General features: G+C 35.6%; 1 protein-coding gene across 1 annotated transcript in view; it reads left to right on the top strand.

Annotated features, from left to right (window-relative positions):
* Positions 1-21,816, top strand: part of CFAP299 (cilia and flagella associated protein 299) — a 565,449-nt gene that overhangs the window by 196,058 nt on the left and 347,575 nt on the right. Inside the window, exon 3 of the mRNA XM_035004699.1 lies at positions 11,671-11,761. Within this exon, the coding sequence (XP_034860590.1) occupies positions 11,671-11,761 (91 nt within the window). The remainder of the gene's footprint in view (positions 1-11,670; positions 11,762-21,816) is intronic.

Raw genomic sequence — 21,816 nt, 5'->3', positions numbered from 1 at the left:
TCTCTCAAATAAATAAATAAAATCTTAAAAAAATAAGAATAGTGAATATACAACTGTCAATCTATGGGAAGTAGTTAAAGCAATTTTCAAAGGAAAATATAATGGCAACTAAGTATCTATATCAATAAAATGAAAAAATGAAAATGAATTAAGCACCCAATTGAAAAAGTAGAAAAAGGACTACAGAGTACCGTAAAAAAGAAAAAGGAAGACATTAATTTAAAAATCTGAAATAAATGAAGAAAAAAATGTAGAGTAAATCCAAATGCTAGTTCTTTGGGGAAAAAACATGAAATAGTCAAACTACTAGCTAACCCAATTAAGATAAAAGGGAAAAACTACAAATGCATAGAATGAGAAATGATTAAGAGGGGTATAACTATTAAAACAGAAGACTTTAAAAAAATCAAGAGACTATGCAACACAATGAAAAGAAATTTGTAAACATTAGATGATATAGATAAATTTTGTAGATAAACACAACTATCTAAAATAGACCAGAGTAGAGATTAACTGCCTAAATAGATAAATTATTATAGACAAAAATAGAGTAAGTCGTACACAGTATGATGGTTTTTTAGTTCAATTTGATGATCAGACTCATCAAACACATGGTTTTAATCTGATACTATGTTTAATTAGCTTAATAGAAAACTTAGGACTGGAGGTATGGCAACTAGAGTGAGTATCTTCCTGTCTTTGAAAGGCGTAGCAATAATTCAAGTTCACAACGTCTATAGGAGCTGGTGTGCACATGGGTTACCATGATGCAGAGAAGCTACAACTCCAGTTTCATGCCATTCTTTTATACCATTCTAGTCAAGGCAACCATCTTTAAAATCACAAGCTATGACATTTAGAAATTTAAAGTAATCCTGGTCCATGGTCATCAGTGTTTGAATTATTTTTAATGACCTAGACAATATAAATCACACACTGGACCAAATGGACTTCACAGATATATTCAGAACATACCATCCCAAAGCAACAGAATACACATTCTTCTCTAGTGCCCATGGAACATTCTCCAGAATAGATCACATCCTAGGTCACAAATCAGGTTTCAGCCAGTACCAAAAGATTGGGATCATTCCTTGTATATTTTCAGACCACAATGCTTTGAAACTAGAACTCAATCACAAGAGAGTCAGAAAGAACTCAAATACATGGAGGCTAAAGAGCATCCTACTAAAGAATGAATGGGTCAATCAGGAAATTAAAGAAGAATTAAAAAAATTCCTGGAAACCAATGAACATGAAAACACAACTGTTCAAAATCTTTGGGATGCAGCAAAGGCAGTCCTAAGAGGAAAGTGTATAGCAATACAAGCCTTTCTCAGGAAACAAGAAAGGTCTCAAATACACAACCTAACCCTACACCTAAAGGAGCTGGAGAAAGAACAGCAAGTAAAGCCTAAACCCCGTAGGAGAAGAGAAATAATAAAGATCAGAACGGAAATCAATGAAATAGAAACCAAATGAACCATAGAACAGATCAATGAGACTAGGAGCTGGTTCTTTGAAAGAATTAAGAAGATTGATAAACCCCTGGCCAGACTTATCAAAAAGAAAAGAGAAATGACCCAAATCAACAAAATCATGAATTAAAGAGGAGAGATCACAACCAACACCAAAGAAATACAAACAATTATAAGAACATATTATGAGCAACTCTATGCCAGCAAATTAGATAATCTGGAAAAAATGGATGCATTCCTAGAGATGTATAAACTACCAAACCTAAACCAGGAAGAAATAGAAAACCTGAACAGACCTGTAACCACTAAGGAAATTGAAGCAGTCATCAAAAATCTCCCAACAAACAAAAGCCCAGGGCCAGATGGCTTCCCAGGGGAATTCTACCAAACATTTAAAGAAGAATTAATACCTATTCTTCTGAAACTGTTCCAAAAAATAGAAATGGAAGGAAAACTTCCAAACTCGTTTTATGAGGCCACCATTACCTTGATCCCAAAACCAGACAAAAACCCCATCAAAAAGGAGAATTGCAGACCAATATCCCTGATGAACATGGATGCAAAAATTCTCACCAAAATACTAGCCAATAGGATCCAGCAGCACATTAAAAGGATTATTCACCACGACCAAGTAGGATTTATCCCTGGGCTGCAAGGTTGGTTCAACATCTTCAAATCAATCAATGTGATACAATACATTAATAAAAGAAAGAACAAGAATCATATGATCCTCTCAATAGATGCAGAAAAAGCATTTGACAAAGTACAGCATCCTTTCTTGATCAAAACTCTTCAGAGTATAGAGATAGAGGGTACATACCTCAATATCATAAAAGTCATCTATGAAAAACCCACAGCAAATATCATTCTCAATGGGGAAAAACTGAGAGCTTCCCCCCTAAGGTCAGGAACATGGCAGGGATGTCCACTATCACCACTGCTATTCAACATAGTATTGGAAGTCCTAGCCACAGCAATCAGACAACAACAAGAAATAAAAGGCATCCGAATCGGCAAAGAAGAAGTCAGATTCTCACTCTTTGCAGATGATATGATACTTTATGTGGAAAACCCAAAAGACTCCACCCCAAAACTGCTAGAACTCATACAGGAATTCAGTAAAGTGGCAGGATATAAAATCCATACACAGAAATCAGTGGCATTCCTATATACCAACAACAAGACAGAAGAAAGAGAAATTAAGGAGTTGATCCCATTTACAATTGCACCCAAAACCATAAGATACCTAGGAATAAATCTAACCAAAGAGGCAAAGAATCTGTACTCAGAAAACTATAAAATACTCATGAAAGAAATTGAGGAAGACACAAAGAAATGGAAAAACGTTCCATGCTCATGGATTGGAAGAATAAATATTGTGAAGATGTCAATGCTACCTAGAGCAATCTATACGTTTAATGCAATCCTATCAAAATACCATCCACTTTTTTCAAAGAAATGGAACAAATAATCCTAAAATTTGTATGGAGCCAGAAAAGACCCCGAATAGCCAGAGGAATGCTGAAAAAGAAAAGCAAAGCTGGTGGCATCACAATTCCGGACTTCAAGCTCTATTACAAAGCTGTAATCATCAAGACTGTATGGTACTGGCACAAAAACAGACACATAGATCGATGTAACAGAATAGAGAGCCCAGAAATGGACCCTCAACTCTATGGTCAACTAATCTTCGACAAAGCAAGAAAGAATGTCCAATGGAAAAAAGATAGTCTCTTCAACAAATGGTGTTGGGAAAATTGGACAGCCACGTGCAGAAGAATGAAGCTGGACCATTTCCTTACACCACACACAAAAATGGACTCAAAATGGTTGAAAGACCTAAATGTGACACAGGAGTCCATCAAAATCCTAGAGGAGAACACAGGCAGCAACCTCTTTGACCTCAGCCGCAGCAACTTCTTCCTAGAAACATCGCCAAAGGCAAGGGAAGCAAGGGCAAAAATGAACTATTGGGACTTCATCAAGATAAAAAGCTTTTGCACAGCAAAAGAAACAGTTAACAAAACCAAAAGACAACCAACAGGATGGGAGAAGATATTTGCCAATGACATATCAGATAAAGGTTTAGTATCCAAAATCTGTAAAGAACTTATTAAACTCAACACCCAAAGAACAAATGATCCAATCAAGAAATGGGCAGAAGACATGAACAGACATTTCTGCAAAGAAGACATCCAAATGGCCAACAGACACATGAAAAAGTGGTCAACATCACTCAGCATCAGGGAAATCCAAATCAAAACCTCAATGAGATACCACCTCACACCAGTCAGAGTGGCTAAAATTAACAAGTCAGGAAATGACAGATGTTGGCGGGGATGCAGAGAAAGGGGAACCCTCTTACACTGTTGGCGGGAATGCAAGCTGGTGCAGCCACTCTGGAAAACAGTATAGATGTTCCTCAAAAAGTTGAAAATAGAGCTGCCCTATGACCCAGCAATTGCATTACTGGCCCAAAGATACAAATGTAGTGATCCGAAGGGGTACGTGCACCCTGATGTTCATAGCAGCAATGTCCACAATCGCCAAACTATGGAAAGAGCCAAGATGTCCATCGACAGATGAATGGATAAAGAAGATGTGGTATATATACACAATGGAATATTATGCAGCCATCAAAAGGAATGAAATTTTGCCATTTGCAATGAGGTGGATGGAACTGGAGGGTATTATGCTGAGCGAAATAAGTCAATCAGAGAAAGACATGTATCATATGATTTCAGTGATATGAGGCATTCTTAATCTCAGGAAACAAACTGAGGGTTGCTGGAGTGGTGGGGGGTGGGAGGGTTGGGGTGGCTGGGTGATAGACATTGGGGAGGGTATGGCTGTGGTGAGCACTGTGAATTGTGTAGCAGTGTTGAATCACAGACCTGTACCTCTGAAACAAATAATACATTATATGTTTAAAAAAAAAAGAACATAGTAGGAAGGGAGAAATGAAGGGAGGGGAAATTGGTGGGGGAGACGAACCATGATAGACTATGGACTCTGAGAAACAAACTGAGGGTTCTAGAGGGGAGGGGCATGGGGGGATGGGTTAGCCTAGTGATAGGTATTAAAGAGGGCACGTACTGAATGGAGCACTGGGTGTTATACACAAACAATGAATCATGGAACACTACATCAAAAACTAATGATGTAGTGTGTGGTGACTAACATAACACAATAAAATAAAAAAAAATTTTTTTAAATCCATTTGAGAAAAGCAAATAACCAAGAATATCTACACAAAAAAAATCATAACACCCCTGAAAAAGAACCAACAATGAGAGGGGCTAGTTTTACCAGATATTAAAACAGGATAATGTGGTACTGATACACAAATAGACAAAGCAATGAAACAAAATAGAAAACAGAAAACACAGAAATAGAGCCAAGTATATATGGAAAGACATCATCTCAAATCAATGGAAAAAACAAAGATTGATTTTTAAATAATTGGTGTTGAGATAACTGAATAGCCAAATGGAAAAAGTTGAAATAAGATCAATTTATCACACTTCACATCAGGGTAAATGCCAAGGAATTAGAGACATGAATGTTAAAACAAATTAATAAATAAAAAGGAAAACTTCCACGTTCTAGAAGAAAATATGGATGGATTCCTCTATAACTGGTGATTCAAAATCCATTGTAACAGAATGATTTGTAACACTTATAAATTATTTTAATGACATAAAAATGAAACATTTTCTTGGTAAAATGCACCATAAGCAAAGTAGAATGACAAATGAAAAGGTGGGGAAAATATTTGCAACTTACATCACAGAGAAGAGCTAAAATTCATCATGTTTAAAGAAGAAAAAAGAGAAGAAAGAGGCTAACGATACTATAGAAAAATGAGGTATCAACATAGAGTTTAAAGAAAAAGAAGTGCAAATGGTCTCTCTATATATGAAAATAAGTTCACTTTTGTTTATAATAAGACAAATACACAATTGTGCTGAGTTTCTCATGTACTAGACCGGCAAAAATCTAAAAGCTTTAGAGCATACTTTGTTAATGAGGCTGTGCAGAAACTGGCACTATTATAAATTGTAGGGAGGACTGCAGAAGACCCCAGCCCCACTGAAGGGGAATTTAGATTACCAAATTTTAACTAAATAAAATATTCATGTACTCTTTGACCAGCAATCTACCTCTAGGAATTTGTCCCCAAAATATAGTGGCAAAACCATGAAAATGACCTTTACACAAAGCTAAACACTGAAGCAGTATTTATCATAGCAAATAACAAGAAGCAAACCAATGACCATCAGTAGTTAAGTGACTAAACTGTGATATATTCCTATAGTGGAGTACCATGCAACTAAAAAAAGTAGTGAAAATGTCTCTTACTAGTATGGTATAATTCCCTGAATATAATGCTAAGTGAAAAAGCAAGTTTGAGGAAAATATGTATAGGAGGCTACTATTTACATAAGTAAGTTACCTAGCTAGCTAGCTAGCTAGATAACAAATAGATATGCTTGTATTAAAAATAGTAACAGTTAATAAAGCAATTTAAGGATATTTTTAAAAAATGATGCTCTATGAAGGGAAAGAAAAGAGAGAGAGACAAACCAAGAAACAGACTCTTAACTGTAGAGAACAAACTGATGGTCACCAGAGGGGAGGTGGGTGGGGATGGGTGAAATAGGTGATGGGGATTAAGGAGTACATTTGTGATGATCACTGGCTGATGTATGCAAGTGTTAAATCAATATATTTTACATCTGAAACTAATATAACACTGTATGTTAACTAACTGGAATTAAAAATAAAGTGATGCTCTATATAGAAGGAAGAGAATGGAATAGGGTAAATGGAACTGGGGGAGATGAAAACTAGACTTTTCTAAATTTCTAAATTATAGATTTTATTTTAGAATTCTATGCATATTTTCATATAACTATAAGGCAAAATTTGAAATATCTTTCAAATTGAAATAAAATCAACAAATGAACCTAATTGTATATCTAGCTGGTATCATAGCATAAAGAAAGAACTTTTACCAAGTGAAATGCTTTAAAGCACAGTAATCTGGCCATTCATCCCTAGAGGTATATAAGCTAAAGAAAAAAGGATCTGCAAAAAGTCTTAAAGTGTTTTCAATAAGCATATTAGTGTCGCTAATATTGGCAATTTTATTTTGAGACTATATTTGTGATAAAACAAATGAGTTATTATGTTGGTGTTTTTGAACCTCAAGATTTTTGGTTTGGGTGAAAGATTGTGGTGGTGATGAGAATACATCTTATATAGAGAGTGTAGGTAACTGAGGGTCCCTTTAGATGCTGCTCTTTGAAACCTGTTGTACATTTGCACCAAGGCCACACCTCCCATAGGCTGCTCCCCCTCAATGACTGAGTGTGACAGGGATATTAAGGTGGACCTGTGAATCTTTATTGGCTGACTTTGGTTCAAGGACATGGCTTTGCTGAACCTTCCTTAGATGGCACCGAAGTCTGGGATGCTTCCATCCATCTGCCTCTTTCCTCCCGTGTCTCTGTCTCTGTCTCTCATTTTAATGTTGCCTCATCTTTTCTAAACTCTCCTTGTCACTAGAGGTCAGACTTAACCTCTTAATACTGCCAGTTTTATTAAAGGAATAACAGGGCTTTATACAGAGGGGGTAATGCAGCAAGCCTTCCCAACAGTCTTCTTCAGGTATCTTTCTCCCCAGCGTCTCACACTGATAAATCTCTTCTTCCCTACACCCCTTCCCTCATCATTATACTCTTCTGCTCTGAGCCCACCACCCTCATGTGTGACAGTCCCTGCCATCTTGTGTAGTTGTTGAGAAATGCAGAATGGGCTTCTGTTTTGACTGCTTTTTGCTGGTGAGAAGCTGCCCCCTGGAATTCCATTATGTCAAATTCTTCACCTCCTTAGATGGAATCTTTCAAATACATGAACTACAGACACACACATAGAGATTAGGCATGTACAGCCTAAAGATGCTGAGCCTGAAGGCCTTCACCTTTCTAAAGCCTATTTTTGCTCAGTGTTCTGTGGAGCGATGGGGCTGATTCCCACAGGTAGAGAGGAGTCTGGAGGCAGGCATATCAAAAACAAGCTTGCTTTCTTTGCTTTCTATTTTCTCATTGGCTTTCACTATACAACTAGAAGATCAGGAAGTCTATTTCAAATCAGGTAAAAGATTTAGATACCTCCCAGAAGAGAGTAATAAAGTTATATTTGAATGTGTTTTCAGAATAAAATCACATTTAGAGACTAAGAACGTTTATTTCCTCTCTAAGCAACCTTTTTTTTTTTTTTTTTGGTTCCCCTTGAAATGTGAGAACATCTTAACCTACCATGTTTAGGAATTAACTACAGAAATTTTCCAGATGTACCAGAAAAGAGGAGTTCAGGGACACTTTCTCAGACAGAAGCCAGGCCATTTTGTCCCTTCAAAGAAAGGCACAGCTTTCCATCCAGGGGGGAGTAGACTTTGACTGATGGAAGATACCATAGATTTCAGGACTCCCACTTGGGTTCTCTTCAAAATAGAAGATGAAAAAGAACAGCTGTCTAGTGTATATCTTAGCGCTTCTTGTCTTTCTTCTGTGTGCTTCAAACAGTTGAAGCTTCTTCCCAGAGATGCTGATAGCTTTACTGTACATTTGGTAATTTATAAACTCTCACATAGAAAAGGGGCGGGCTGGGGGCGGGGGGGAAGTGGTGCCATTTATCTTAATGAAAATTTGATTCTCATTCCTCCCTACCCATAAATGAATTTCATTTCTCAAGAAGTCTTTTTCGTTTCTGAAAGTGATTAGAATACAAATTGATGACCTCCTGGAAATTCCATGGAAATAACAGTATATAGTGTAAAAATCCCTAAACCATAGATCTCTCTAAATATAATCCTGATCGATCTAACTCCTAAGGAACATTGTTCCAATTAAATAAAAAAAAAAAAAAAGAATGAAAGGAAGGAAGGAAGGAAGGAAGAAAAAAAGCCACTAAGAATAGTTTACAAGAAAATACAAGAGAGTAAAAAAACACACATTGGATTTAGTTCCACTATTTTTCCCTTTTAGATCTTTAAAAAACAATCCCTTAGATATTAAAGATAGATTGTCCTGTTGAATTAATGCTCAAAGGAAAGGACTTGAAATCGTTCACTGGTTGCTTTTGTTCCTTCTATACAATTTTTGGTATCCATGTAGCTTTTGGAGGACATACAATTTAGAAAAAAAACCAAAAGTAATCAGAGAAATGGATATTAAAAGCACAGTGAGATACTAGTACAAATATAGTGAGTTGCTTAGGAGAAGAGAGCAGTTACTAGAAGCAGATGGTGCTGGTACCCTGTCCTTGGACTTCCAGCCTCCAGATATGTGAGAAAATGAATTTCTATTGTTTAAGACACCCAAACTATGGTATTTTGTGATAGCACCCAGATTGATTATACAGAGCAAATATACAATAATAGACTGAAAGAAGGTATGTGAAGATGTTTACCAATGTTAGAGAAATTTATAAAACACTATTTGAGGAGAAGCAGGATTTTTTTCCCTCCTAATTTATATAAAAAACAAAGCAAAAAAGGTGTTATATTGTCCTGGAGAAAATGTAGAAGACAAGGCAACAGGTGTCCTACATCAAAGTACAATAGAAATATATCTCCCATATTTAATACTCAAATAAATTATCTAAAAATGCACACATTGTGATAAATAAAATCATATTTTTATCAAGTTTGCAGATAATTTTCAATTTTGGCCTCAAAAAAAATAAAATTTATATTATTTGAGACCACAAAAATACATGCATATAGTTTTGTCAGTAAACTTATCCATGGAAAATAAAGCTATTTCTGAAAACTGCTTTTTCATAGATGTGTGCTTATTTCCTAAGAAGATAATATTGTAAAAGTTTTATAATAAACTTTTACTTATCCACTACATTTTACTATACTCTCCACTAAATTTTTCCAAAGTAAGTATACAAAAACATCATTTCAAAGTAATTGAGGCACAGAGAAGTTGAATTACATATTCAAACAAGTGCAGATGGATTGAATATAAATTCTAGAATTATTAAATGTAGGCTATACCAGATTTCACTGGCTAGAAATCAAACCTACCTCTGAACAAGTAGTTGATCAGAATTCTATTCTAGAATGGAGTGATGATTATGGCTGATTAGCTTTCCATAGAGGTTTCAAGACCACCAGCCTCTGATAACTCCTAGGGGCACCTCCTGATGAAGGTTGCATTCCTCACTGTACCCCCACTCCTGTTACTTTAAGTTTCCTCTTCCCAGTGAATTCTCATTGTTTTCTGTAAAAGTACTATTGCATCAAATGCTGTTTTGATATATCGTGAGGCTTCAGTATAGTAAAATAATGCCTTGGGGTTAGTGATATTTAAGTTAAAAACCGAATGCCAGCTGATTATCATCAAGTTCGTCTCTAAAGTGGAAATAAGCATGTCCTCCCTTAGGGCTTGATTTGAAGATAATTGAAAGTATTTGCAAAATACCTAGTATAGAGACTAGTACAAAGACTGCCCAATAGATAAAAAAAGTGTTGCTATTAAGACCAATTTAATCTCAAATTTGATTTAGTGTTTATTTAGAAACTGCTTATTAGAACACATCTCAATGATTATTCAAACCTTGCCTATTAGAAAACTAATTTTACATTTAAAATTCTGAGATGATTAATAACTCATAAATATTTACTGAAAGACTTTGTAATCTTTAAAATAAGTGACCTCTTAAGAAAATAACTCATGGAAATATTTCTATTTTAACAGTTTTCCATTTTTTCTCTTTCATTATTACTCTCTTTGAGTGTTAATCTAGTAATACAAATATGTGTGATGACACAAACAACATAATTAAATCATAAAACCAGAAGTCTAATTGTTAAGGATTAAGAATATATTTATACTCATTCATGTAGGATTATATAAATGCCTTTGGCTAATGATTAAACATGATTGGTAAAAATTAACTCATCCATATAACTTTTACCCCATTTTGGAAGTGTAGTGGAGTGTAAACAACAAAGATGGAGTATTTGCCTTTATAAAACTTATAACCCTAATATTTTGTAACAGACCTACTTCACTTCTTGAGGAAGTGACTCCTTTTGTGATATTTATTTAAGCAAGGTTTCTCAGGTCACTGACTGTTAAATCTAGTTAAGTAAGAGTAATGCATGTTAAAGATTTTAAGAACTCCTTACCACACACTGCATTAACTTTCTTGCCCAATATTTCCCCTTGATGAGAAGTTTCCGGTTCTCAGATGTAGCATGGTATAATAACATTATTTACATAACTTTTTGACTCTGCTGCATATAGCTTAGGAGTTCTAGACCTTATCCTCTCTGTTCCCAGTTTGTATAACAAAAATACTTTTATCTTTCTCATAGAGGTTATAGGAAATGATGTAAGTCTATGTGTATAAGACTTGAATAGTAGTAACAAAAAAAAGGAACAGTATGATCTTAACATATTGTCAGTATAATAGTCATCTTCAGAACTTATTTTTTATTTTATAACCTCTCTTGAGTTCTTTTTTTTTTTAAGATTTTTTTTTTAAGTCATCTCTATACCCAACAGGGGGCTGGAACTCACAACCCTGAGATCAAGAATCTCATGCTTTACCAACTGAGCCAGGCAGGCACCCCGTATTCTTAATGTTTCTTTTTATCTAACAGAGATGACTCAACCTAGTTCTTTCCTTTTTTGCCTTTTTTATATCCTCATAGAGGTAAGATTAATGCTCTATGCCAGCAAGGGAATTGGCTTAGGTTTCTAGTATTTTAATTTTCTTATATTAAATAAATAAATTGTACTTAAATTATAAGCAATCTAAAATTATTGTGGGTAATGAGAGGTATAAATAAATTTGCATGCTGTGATAAAAAAATAAAACAGATGTGTAAATGAAATTAACTATATCTGGCTTGAGTATTGACAGAGGCATGTATGATATTTATAGACATGATTCTAAGTATTCATAAATACAGATTCTATAACTGTATAATAATTTGAGAAATTTAGTAAATTATAATAATTGTGTATGATTTATATTAATTGTATATATAGTTTTTGTGTTATAAGGACATTGTCATTTGGAATAAAGAAGTGTGGTTTGTGGCCCCTGAATGTTTTTGATATATTTGTTTTCTAATGTATTACAACTGAAGACCTGCTTTTTATAGGACATTAACAAGTGCTGGTAAAGACCTGCAAGATAATTTTCTGAAGGCTCTGGCAGTGAGAGAAGAAGACAATCGCAATGGAAAAGTGAGCGTGAGTACACGTCATCTAACAACTAAAAATGTATACATTAAAGGCACAGTTGGTATTAATAATATATATATATTTTAAATTTTATTTATTTATTTGACAGAGAGAGACACAAAGAGAGGGAACACAAGCAGGGGGAGTGGGAGAGGGAGAAGCAGGAGCTTCCTGTGGAGCAGGGAGCCCAATGTGGGGCTCGATCCCAGGACTCTGGGATCATGACCTGAGCCAAAGGCAGACCCTTAACGACTGAGCCACCCAGGTGTCCCAATAATATATGTTTTAATGTCTTCCCTGAGAAGTAATTCATGAGGGATATAATATGGTTCTTTGTCTTATATATTATACAAAGTATGTAGAAAAAAATTTTATTCCCACTTACATCTGTAAAAGTACTCACATGGTGAAAAAAATGATTCCATACATCTATTGTAGAGAAAATGCATTGGTAGACTGGTTGTCATCTTCAATGTTGTGCTAGTATTATGTTGAAAGTTGCTGCTTCTTTTCAGCTCAGCCTCCTAGTACACTCTTCTACGTCACATCATCCACTGACCCCCAAGTTTTGCCCTGTGCCTACCTGATTTCATGGTACCTTCAGAAGATAGTCCTGTAGTTTGCCTTGTAATCCTACCTTGGGAGATGTGATAGAAACCACATAAGGGAGAGACGTAATTTTTTAATCATCCAAGGAGAATATGGTCTTGCTTTATTAAAATGTGTGCTACATCAAATATGTAGGTTTTTTTGTTTGTTTGTTTGTTTTAAGATTTTATTTATTTGACAGACATAGCGAGAGAGGGAACACAAGCAGGGGGAGTGGGAGAGGGGAAGCAGGCTTCCCGCTGAGCAGGGAGCCCAATGCGGGGCTCGATCCTAGGACCCTGGGATCATGACCTGAGCCCAAGGCAGACGCTTAATGACTGAGCCACCCAGGAGCCCCAAATATGTAGTTTTTAATGTTATTTGGAATATATATTTACTTTTACCTTTTGTTAATATAATATTAGTGATAACAGTCTTCTGTAGGTTTTAAAATGTTCCAAGTCATGGATAAAAAAAGGGCAAATACTCATGCTCAAACTGTAATAAGTTTCTTACAGAAAAATAATCAGAAGTAGTGTGATGAAAAATTTAAAACAGCAACAGAAAAATATGTGTATAAGGAGGTCTATTTTACCAAAGTTTTCTCAAAAAATAGTTGCAATTTTTCTATCAGGGCTCTTGGAAATTTCACATGCAGACAAAATCCTCAACATACTTCATAGAGAGAAAAATTCATACTTTGGTTAGATAATTTAATAGAATTAACCTGGACTTGAAATCAGGGAAAGTTTCTTGGAGGAGGTGGACAAGTGAGATTAAAGAAGTGAAGTTGGAAATATGGATAGTGACTAGACTCTGGAAGGCCTTCTAAATTACAACAGGAAAGTTTGAAATTTATCTTACTCTTAATAGAAAGAGCAGCTAAAAAAGTGGAAAGAAAGGCAAAAAAATGGGATGTCACAGGAATCCATGATAAGGATGTCAAGGAAGGAACAAATGATCATTAGTGATCAAACAAGATAAGGATTAAGAAAGCATTCATATAAATTTAAAAATATACTTGACAAGAACAAATTCCATCTATATTAAGAATGGAAATTTGATTCCATAAGGTTGAAAAAATGGCCCGTGATTCCACAGTAGAACCAACAAACACAAATAGCTTTAGAGACCCTGAACCCACATTTTTAACCACAGTGGTATACTTCCTCTCAAAAATATCTTTTTAAGTCTTTCTCTCCTCTTGGTATTTCCTTTAACAATGAGTGCATTTACTCAGATAGAAGCATGTCAGTTACTGTAGACTCCCTACTTTCTCTCACTCATGTTGAATGAACCACTAATTTCTCCTAAATGTAAATCAAATTACTTCACTTTTCACCATCTCAACTATCATTTTTTTTAATTATATTTTATTATGTTAGTCACCATTCATTACATCATTAGTTTTTGATGTAGTGTTCCATGATTCATTGTTTGCGTATTTACTTTGATTCAAACTACCATTATATCTTAAGGAAATTACTATAATAGTCTCCTAAATGATATGCCTATGTATTTTCTTACCCAGCTCCCATCCACTTGCCAATCACTCACTACATTTTCTTGTGCACCTGCTCATGCCTGAAACTGTTTTAGTCCCTGGGACACTGGGGTACTTCAGAATCCAGGATCTTAAAGGGTTTATATTTTAGAGAGGGAGATAAGAAGTAAGCACAATAAAAGTGGAAAAATTAAATGCGTCTCTGGATAGGTACTATGGAGAACATAAAAGTAGAAAATCGAGTAGAAAGAGATTGAATAGAGTGGTTGATTTAGCTAAGGTATACAGGAAAATCACTTCGAAGAGGTGACATCTGTTGGGACTTCAGTGACATGAAGAAGGTAGCCACAGAATTTGAAGGGAGAGACACCCAAAATAGAAAAGGATTTGAGAGAGAGAGAGAGACATCCCAAGGAAAGGGAACAGCCTATTAAAAGCTCCTGAGATAATAGCAGTCATGACATATTCAAGAGAAGGTAAGAAGACCAGAATGGCGGGAATATATTTACTGAAAGGGATTATAGAGACAGGTGAAATCAGAGAGGAAATCAGCAGCCGGATCATAGAGACTTTAAGGAATTTTGATTTTATTCTTTAATTTTAATTTTTATATTCTTCTGTTTTTAAACTAGAAGGTCAATGGGCAACTTAAATAGAGAAGTGACCTAATCTTGTTTACACTTTAGAAAGATTGATCTCACTGCTGCTGTGCAGGGTGGAAAATGTGGGAAGGAGGCCTAGAGAGAGGCAAAGAGGTAAGATAGGGAGCTTTTATAATCAACCAGCAAGAGACGAAACTCTTACAACAGGGTGGTACTAGTAGAGATGGAGGGAAGTTACTGAACAGTGTCTGTGTTTTGGAGGCAGAACAGATAGGACTCATTGATGTATTTGGTGTGGAATATTAAAGAAAGGAAAGTAGGGTGACTACTCAGGTTTTGGCTTGAACAAGTGGTAGATGTCAGTGATACTCACTGTAACAAGAGAACTCCTGAGGAATGCTGATTTCGGGCATCAATAATGAAATTGTTCTGTGTTGGCAGTATTAATTTTGTGACACCTATTAGATACTCAAGCAGAGAAGTTGATTGTCTTTTACATATATTGCTTTGGAACTTAGGGGAGAAGTCTTGGTTAGAATATAAATCTGAAAGATACCAATACCTAAATGGTATATAAAGTCATGGACTTGCAAATATTTATTAGGTAGAGAGTGTAGGTAAAAAGAGTGAAGTCCTATGACAGGTCTTTAGGGTACCCCAACATTTAGAGATCTGGAATGTGTGAAAGAGCCAGCAACTAATACTGAAAGTAGCAAGTAAGAGAAAAGTCAGGTGGGAGCCATGCTGCAAACATGGAAGAAGAAACAATTTCAAAGGAAAGAATGCTCACCATGTCAAATGCTGTTGAGAGGTTAAATAAGATGATGCATTAGTTACCCCCCCTCCCCTGGCTGCAATAACAAATTACTACAAATTGGGGGCTTAAAACAACAGAAACTTATTTTCTCACAGTTCTGGAGGCCAGGAGTCTGAAATCAGAATGTTGGCAGAACCGGGTTCTCTCTAAAGGATCTACAGGAGAATCTCTTTTATGCCTTTCCCTTAGCTTCTGGTGTTTCTGGAAATCACTGGTGTTCTTTGGTTTGTAGACATATCACGATAATCTGTGCCTCCATCATCACATGGATTCTCCCTCTGTACCTGTGTTTCTGTCTTCTGTTCTTATAACATCACCAATTATACTGGATCCTCCTCCCACCTGAGTATGGCCTAATCTTAGGTTTTATTACCTCTACAGAGAACTTATTTCCAAATAAGGTCATAGTCATAGGTACCATAGGTTAAATCCTCAACATATCTTTTGGGGAGGGGCATAATTCAACCCACAACAAATGATAAAAAGTTTGACATTGTTTTTGGATAGGTAAATGGCATTGTTACTTGGTGAGGGCTGTTTCAATGAGGGGTATGGGCAAATGTCTCATTGGAGTAGGTAGAAAAAGGAAAAAAATGTATGCAAATGAAAATGAGGAAAAATAACTATTTTTTGAGGATTTTTGCAGTGAAGGATAGTGTAGACATTGAGTGACAGCTGGAGCACTAGGGACTGGAGCCCAGGAAGTTTGTTTTGTTGTGTTTTAATTTAAGATGGATAAAGGTAACCCATGTTTTATGTTAATGGGAATGATCAAGTAAGTACAGAGAGGGGTATTGATGGTATAGTAGAAAGGAAATAATTGCTGGGAAGAAGTCCTTAAAAGGAAGATGGAATGCAGAACACTAGGAAAGGGTTTGCCCTTGAGAAGGGCAGAAGCCACCCTTAAAGTTATAGCAAGAGGAAAGAAAGAGTTTGTAGGCACATCTGCCAAGTAGGTTGGTGAATTTGGGTTTGGGATGATGAGAGAGCTCTGCTATGAGTGTATTTATTTTCTCTGCATTGCTGCTCTGAATGATCTTTAAATACATCATTATGGATTTGTTTTTTTCCCTAGAAAAGGTCCTGAACTTAACTTTTATTGAGTGTACTAAATAGTTAACATTAAATGTTGGATGGGTGGTCACTGATTTGGAAACTGGAATCTTATCAGACTCATAGCTTTGCTGACTCTGAAAATAACATGGTCATTCATTTATTTGGGCCTTTGAATTTGTGATATTATAATCAGCAGAATACATATCATTGTATCAAGGGTGGCATTTAAGGTTTACTTTTCTGTTTTCTATCCTGGTCTTAAAGCAGACTCCAAATGGTTTTATAGAAAACTATAAGAGAATAAACATATTTTAGACAGATCTAATTATGAGGATCATAAGCTTACTTAAAAGCCATTTAGTAAATGGATACACTTTTTTAAAAGTAGTCCTATAAAGTATACAATATTCATGAGATTTGAATTTATATTAATTTGCTGTCAACAGAAATTATATGTGAACTTTATGAGGTCTGAACTCTCCAAGGGAAATGACTATTTCCTAAGTATTAGCATTTCTCTACATAGTGAGTGCAAAATAAATGGAGAACTTCAACCCAGAGGCTCATTTGCTACTCTTTTTGTTTCATCTTAATGAAAGTACGTGCTGGAAAAATTATGATATAGTTTTAGAACTGACATAGTTGATCTGCATGGCCTAATAAGGCTTGAAGGACTAATTCCATAGCAATTTTCCTAGGTAATTTTCTTTAAATGTAACTAGGAAATTAGAAGAAGATTGGATTTACTTTCCCACACACACAACTTTTTATTTTATTTTTAAGTTGGGTGATCCCAGGTTTCAAATGCTGTTCAGTGTAATTGAATCTTGTTCTGGGTGTCCTCTTTCTCCCTCTGGTCAACTAATTGCAAATTGATTTACTAGGTTTCTCCATTTAGGCCTTGAATTTACTCTGTTAAAGAGCCTAGAGCTTGGGAAAACAGCACTCCTGTCTGTCTCCACTTCCCAGTGGGCCCCCACCCCAATACTTCAGTGCTCAAGTTATAGGATTACTTGCTTATTATATGCACCATTTCTACAAACCTGCTGCTTAAGCATGTAGTCTCAGGGCTGTGCCCTGGGAGGGAACAGGGTTTTATGACAATTGAAAGTTTATAGATATTGTTTAGATAAATCCTTTTTCAAAAAAGCTTGTATTAAGCTGGAGGTAACTTGATTTAATTAAAGAATCAGTATTATTTTATGAATGCCTCTGAATTTCATACATAATATATACTTCATATAAGTGTATGTATAATACATGTATATGTATATATACATATATACCCACTTATATAAGCATATTATACAAAAACACATTCCTTTCTTTACATTTTTACCAAAATACTCATTTTAAGTTACTATGATGTTCTATGCACTTAGTTTAGACAAAACATTGATACTTATGTGCAATACATGTATAAAAATGTTAAAAGGATTTTTGTTAATTGTGTAATGCTTCATATGACAGATACGATGAGTATGTTTTCTTGCTAATATAATTTTATTTTAAATGTGTACCATGCATGTATATGATTCATATATTTCAGATTTAAAGATTCTTTAAAAACTAAAATGATTAATCATTTCCTTCTCATTTATAAGCAGATTTATTGTTTCCTGAGAAAGTGTATTTTTCTGATTGCTTATGTTGTGAAGCTTTTAACACCACCACCACAGTGAGGCATTCATTAAGTGTATGTTTATGACAAGTGCTTGGAAAAAAATTAAGCAAGTGTGGCTCTAGATATCCAGAAACTCAGAGGCAAATCACATTGATGTGTAGGTGGACATAGAAAATTAACGGATTTTTCGTGAAGTCTTTTGGTTTTTCTATATATAGTGTCATGATCTGTGTAAATAGTGAAGTGTTACTTCTTCCTTGCTAATTTGGATGCCTTTTATTTCTTTTTGTTGTCTGATTGCTGTGGCTGGGACTTCTAGTACTGTGTTAAATAAAAGTGGTAAGAGTGGACATCCCTGTCTCATTCTTGACCATAGAGGAAAAGCTCCCACACAACCAAATGATCAATTAATCTTCTACAAAGCAGGAAGGAATATCCAATAGGAAAAAGACAATCTCTTCAACAAATGGTGTTGAGAAAACTGGACAGCAACATGCAAAAGAATGAAACTGGACCACTTTCTCACACCATACACAAAAGTAAATTCAAAGGGGATTACAGACCTAAATGTAAGACCTGAAACCATAAAATCCTAGAAGAGAACACAGGCAGTAACTTTTTTGACATCAGCCAGAGCAGCTTCTTTCCAGATATATCTCTCAATGCAAGGGAAACAAAAGCAAAAATAAACTATTGGGACTACATCAAAATAAAAAGCTTCTGTATTGTGAAGGAAACAATCAAACAAAACTAAAGGCAACCTATGGAATGGGAGAGGATATTTGCAAATGACATATCTGATAAAGGGTTAGTATCCACAATATGTAAAGAATTTCTAAAACTCAACACCCCCAAAATGAATAATTTAAAAATGGGCAGAAGACATGAATAGACATTTTTCCAAGGAAGACATACAGATGGCCAAGAGACACGTGAAAAGATGCTCAACACCACTCATTTTCAGGGAAATACAAATCAAAACTACAACGAGATATCATTTCACACATGTCAGAATAGCTCAGATCGAGAACACAAGAAACAACAGGTGTTGATGAGGATGTGGAGAAAGGGGAACACTCTTATACTGGTGAAAATGCAAACTGGTGCAGCCACTCTGGAAAACAGTATGGAGTTTCCTCAAAAAGCTACAAATAGAACTACCCTATGATCCAGCAATTGCACTACTAGGTATTTACCCAAAGAATACAATATACTAATTAAAAGGGAGACATGCACCCTGATGTTTATAGCAGCATTATCCACAATAGCCAAATTATGGAAATATCTCAAGCATCTGTTGACTGATGAATGGATAAAGAAGTCACACACACACACACACACACACACACGAATATTATTTAGCCATAAAAAAGAAATCTTGCCATTTGCAACGTCATAGATGGAGCTGGAGAGTATTATACTAAGCAAAATATGTCAGTTAGAGAAAGACAAATACCATGTGATTGCACTCATATGTAGAATTTAAGAAACAAGAGCAAGAGGAAAAAGAGAAAGAGGCAAACCAAGAAACAGACTCTTAACTATAGAGAACAAACTGATGGTTACCAGAAGGGGAGGATGGGATAAATATGTGGTGGGGATTAAGGACTGCATTTGTTGTGATGAGCATCAGATATTGTGTGGAAGTGTTGAATCATATTGTATGCCTGAAACTAATACTACATTGTATGTTAACTAATTGGAATTTAAATAAAAACATTAAAAAATTCAGAGAACTAAGCACATTGTGTGAATATATGAGATATTGAAAAATCCTTTTCTCAGAAAAATCAGTGAGAATGTTAAATACATTAAATATTTAAATCAAGTTGAGATTAAGGGTATTTTTTTCCTTGCAATGTCAAAAAATACCTTATTAGAAATGGTAAAGTTACAGAGGGTGCTTGAATGAAGATGTAATGTCTTACATTAAATGAGAGCATTTCATGTATATGATAGAGACTAAAGAAAATTGTAAAGGTCAAAAATGTGATGATTGTATGAAGAGAAAACTAGGTAGAAATTAGAATAAAGAGGTAAAATGGATTGTGAAACAATAGTGTTCAATTTCTTTCTAGATTACTCTGAGCTATTCACACAGTGGATCAATATGTTTCTGTCCTATCTTGGTGTCTATGACATAGCTATCTTATAGTTTTCTTACTGTAGATTTCATTCTCTTTCTTGGGCTGACTGCCTGATACCTCTACTTGAACCTATATCCTTTCCACTATACACATTTTTCCTTGGTAATGATCCAACCCCTGTACATCCAGCACCATGAATCCACCGAATGTTTCTTGCTACCAAACCAGAGGCCTAGGTCTTTGCTGTGCATCTATTAATTAATTTATTCAATTATTTATTAAATGGTGATAGCTGTTCTATACTAGGCATTGTACTAGCTTCTGGGGATACAGTGGATTTCAAGTGCCATATAGATCTGAGAGTTGCTTGGGAAAGAAAGTGAATAATCAAGTAAGCATACAAATAAAGCAAAATTACAACTATGACAGGTGCTATGAAGGAAAAACACAAGTTCTGATTGTGTATACTTGGTCAGGAGATGATATAATCAGATTTTCAGACAGAAAAAATAGGACATCTTCAGGATAGAGAATAAACTACAGAGAGGATAAAACAGATTCCAATACATGCAAGATCAAATTAGTGAAGATAAAATAATAGCTTGAATCTGGAAGATGGTAGGGAAATGAAGAGAACTGATATGACAGCTATTTAAGGTAAACTAGGCAGGATGTGGTGACAAGATAGAGCTAAGACCGGGGTTGAAACAAAGGGAGCGGACATGGATACCTGGCCTCCACAGCTGGATGGTTGGCGCTGCAACTCTTTGAGACATGGTGCACTCAAAGATCAGGAAAGGGGCGCAGAGAGATCACGGATCTGATTGTGTATATTTTGAGTTTGAGTTGTCTTGGCAAAAGAAGTTGTTGAAATGTTAAGTAGATAACTGGAAAAAAAAGATCTCCTAAAATTTACTCCAGTGTTTATCTCCACGTTGCTATACCTCAGATACTTAAGTTTATATGCATTGAAATTAATTTTCTTTTCCTCTTCCACTCCTCCGATCTCACATCCAGGAGGTCACCAATCTCAGTCAATTCTACCTTGTAAATATGTCTCAAATAAATGGGGGGGGGGGGCAGGGAAGCCAAAGAAGTAGGCAACAGCCATCTCAGAGGGCTCTGTTGGGCTGTACTCAGTAGCATGAGACAGTGCTTGGAAGGTCACGAGTAACTGTCAAAGAACTTAGACAAATGGTTGATGTGATCAGACATGTATCTTAAGAATACACTGGCAGCAGTATGTGGGGATACATATCTCTGTAGCAGTGGGGAGTGAGATACAAGACAGGGAAGCCAAAGGCCATTGTAACATGTTAGACAATATAGATAATAAAAGGCTGGGATAAAGAAATGACAGGATAAATGGTGGAAAAAGATGGAGTTCAGTAATTTTGGAGCTAACTACAAACCATCTTATTCATTTTGATTTAGGAAAAGGGAGTTGAGTACTATTCTCGTGTTTCTACTTGGGGGATTCAATAGGGTGTGAGCAGTTGATGATAATTTTATTAATGGAAAGAGAAGTGTGATCCTAGCATTAGAAGATTTACTGTATTTCAGGGGCGCCTGGGTGGCTTAGTCGATAAGCGTCTGCCTTCGGCTCAGGTCATGATCCCAGGGTCCCAGGATCAAGCCCCCCCATCGGGCTCCCTGCTCAGCAGGAAGTCTGCTTCTCCCTCTCCCACTCCCCCTGCTTGTGTTCCCTCTCTCGCTGTGTCTCTCCCTCTGTGAAATAAATAAATAATATCTTTAAAAAAAAAGATATACTGCATTTCAGTGGATA

Source organism: Mirounga leonina, unplaced genomic scaffold (assembly GCF_011800145.1).
Source record: "Mirounga leonina isolate KUSES-001 unplaced genomic scaffold, KU_Mleo_1.0 Mir_129, whole genome shotgun sequence".
NCBI classification, from domain to species: Eukaryota; Metazoa; Chordata; class Mammalia; order Carnivora; family Phocidae; genus Mirounga; species Mirounga leonina.
Note: the sequence above shows the minus strand (reverse complement) of the source record. Positions and strands in the feature narration are given on the sequence as shown.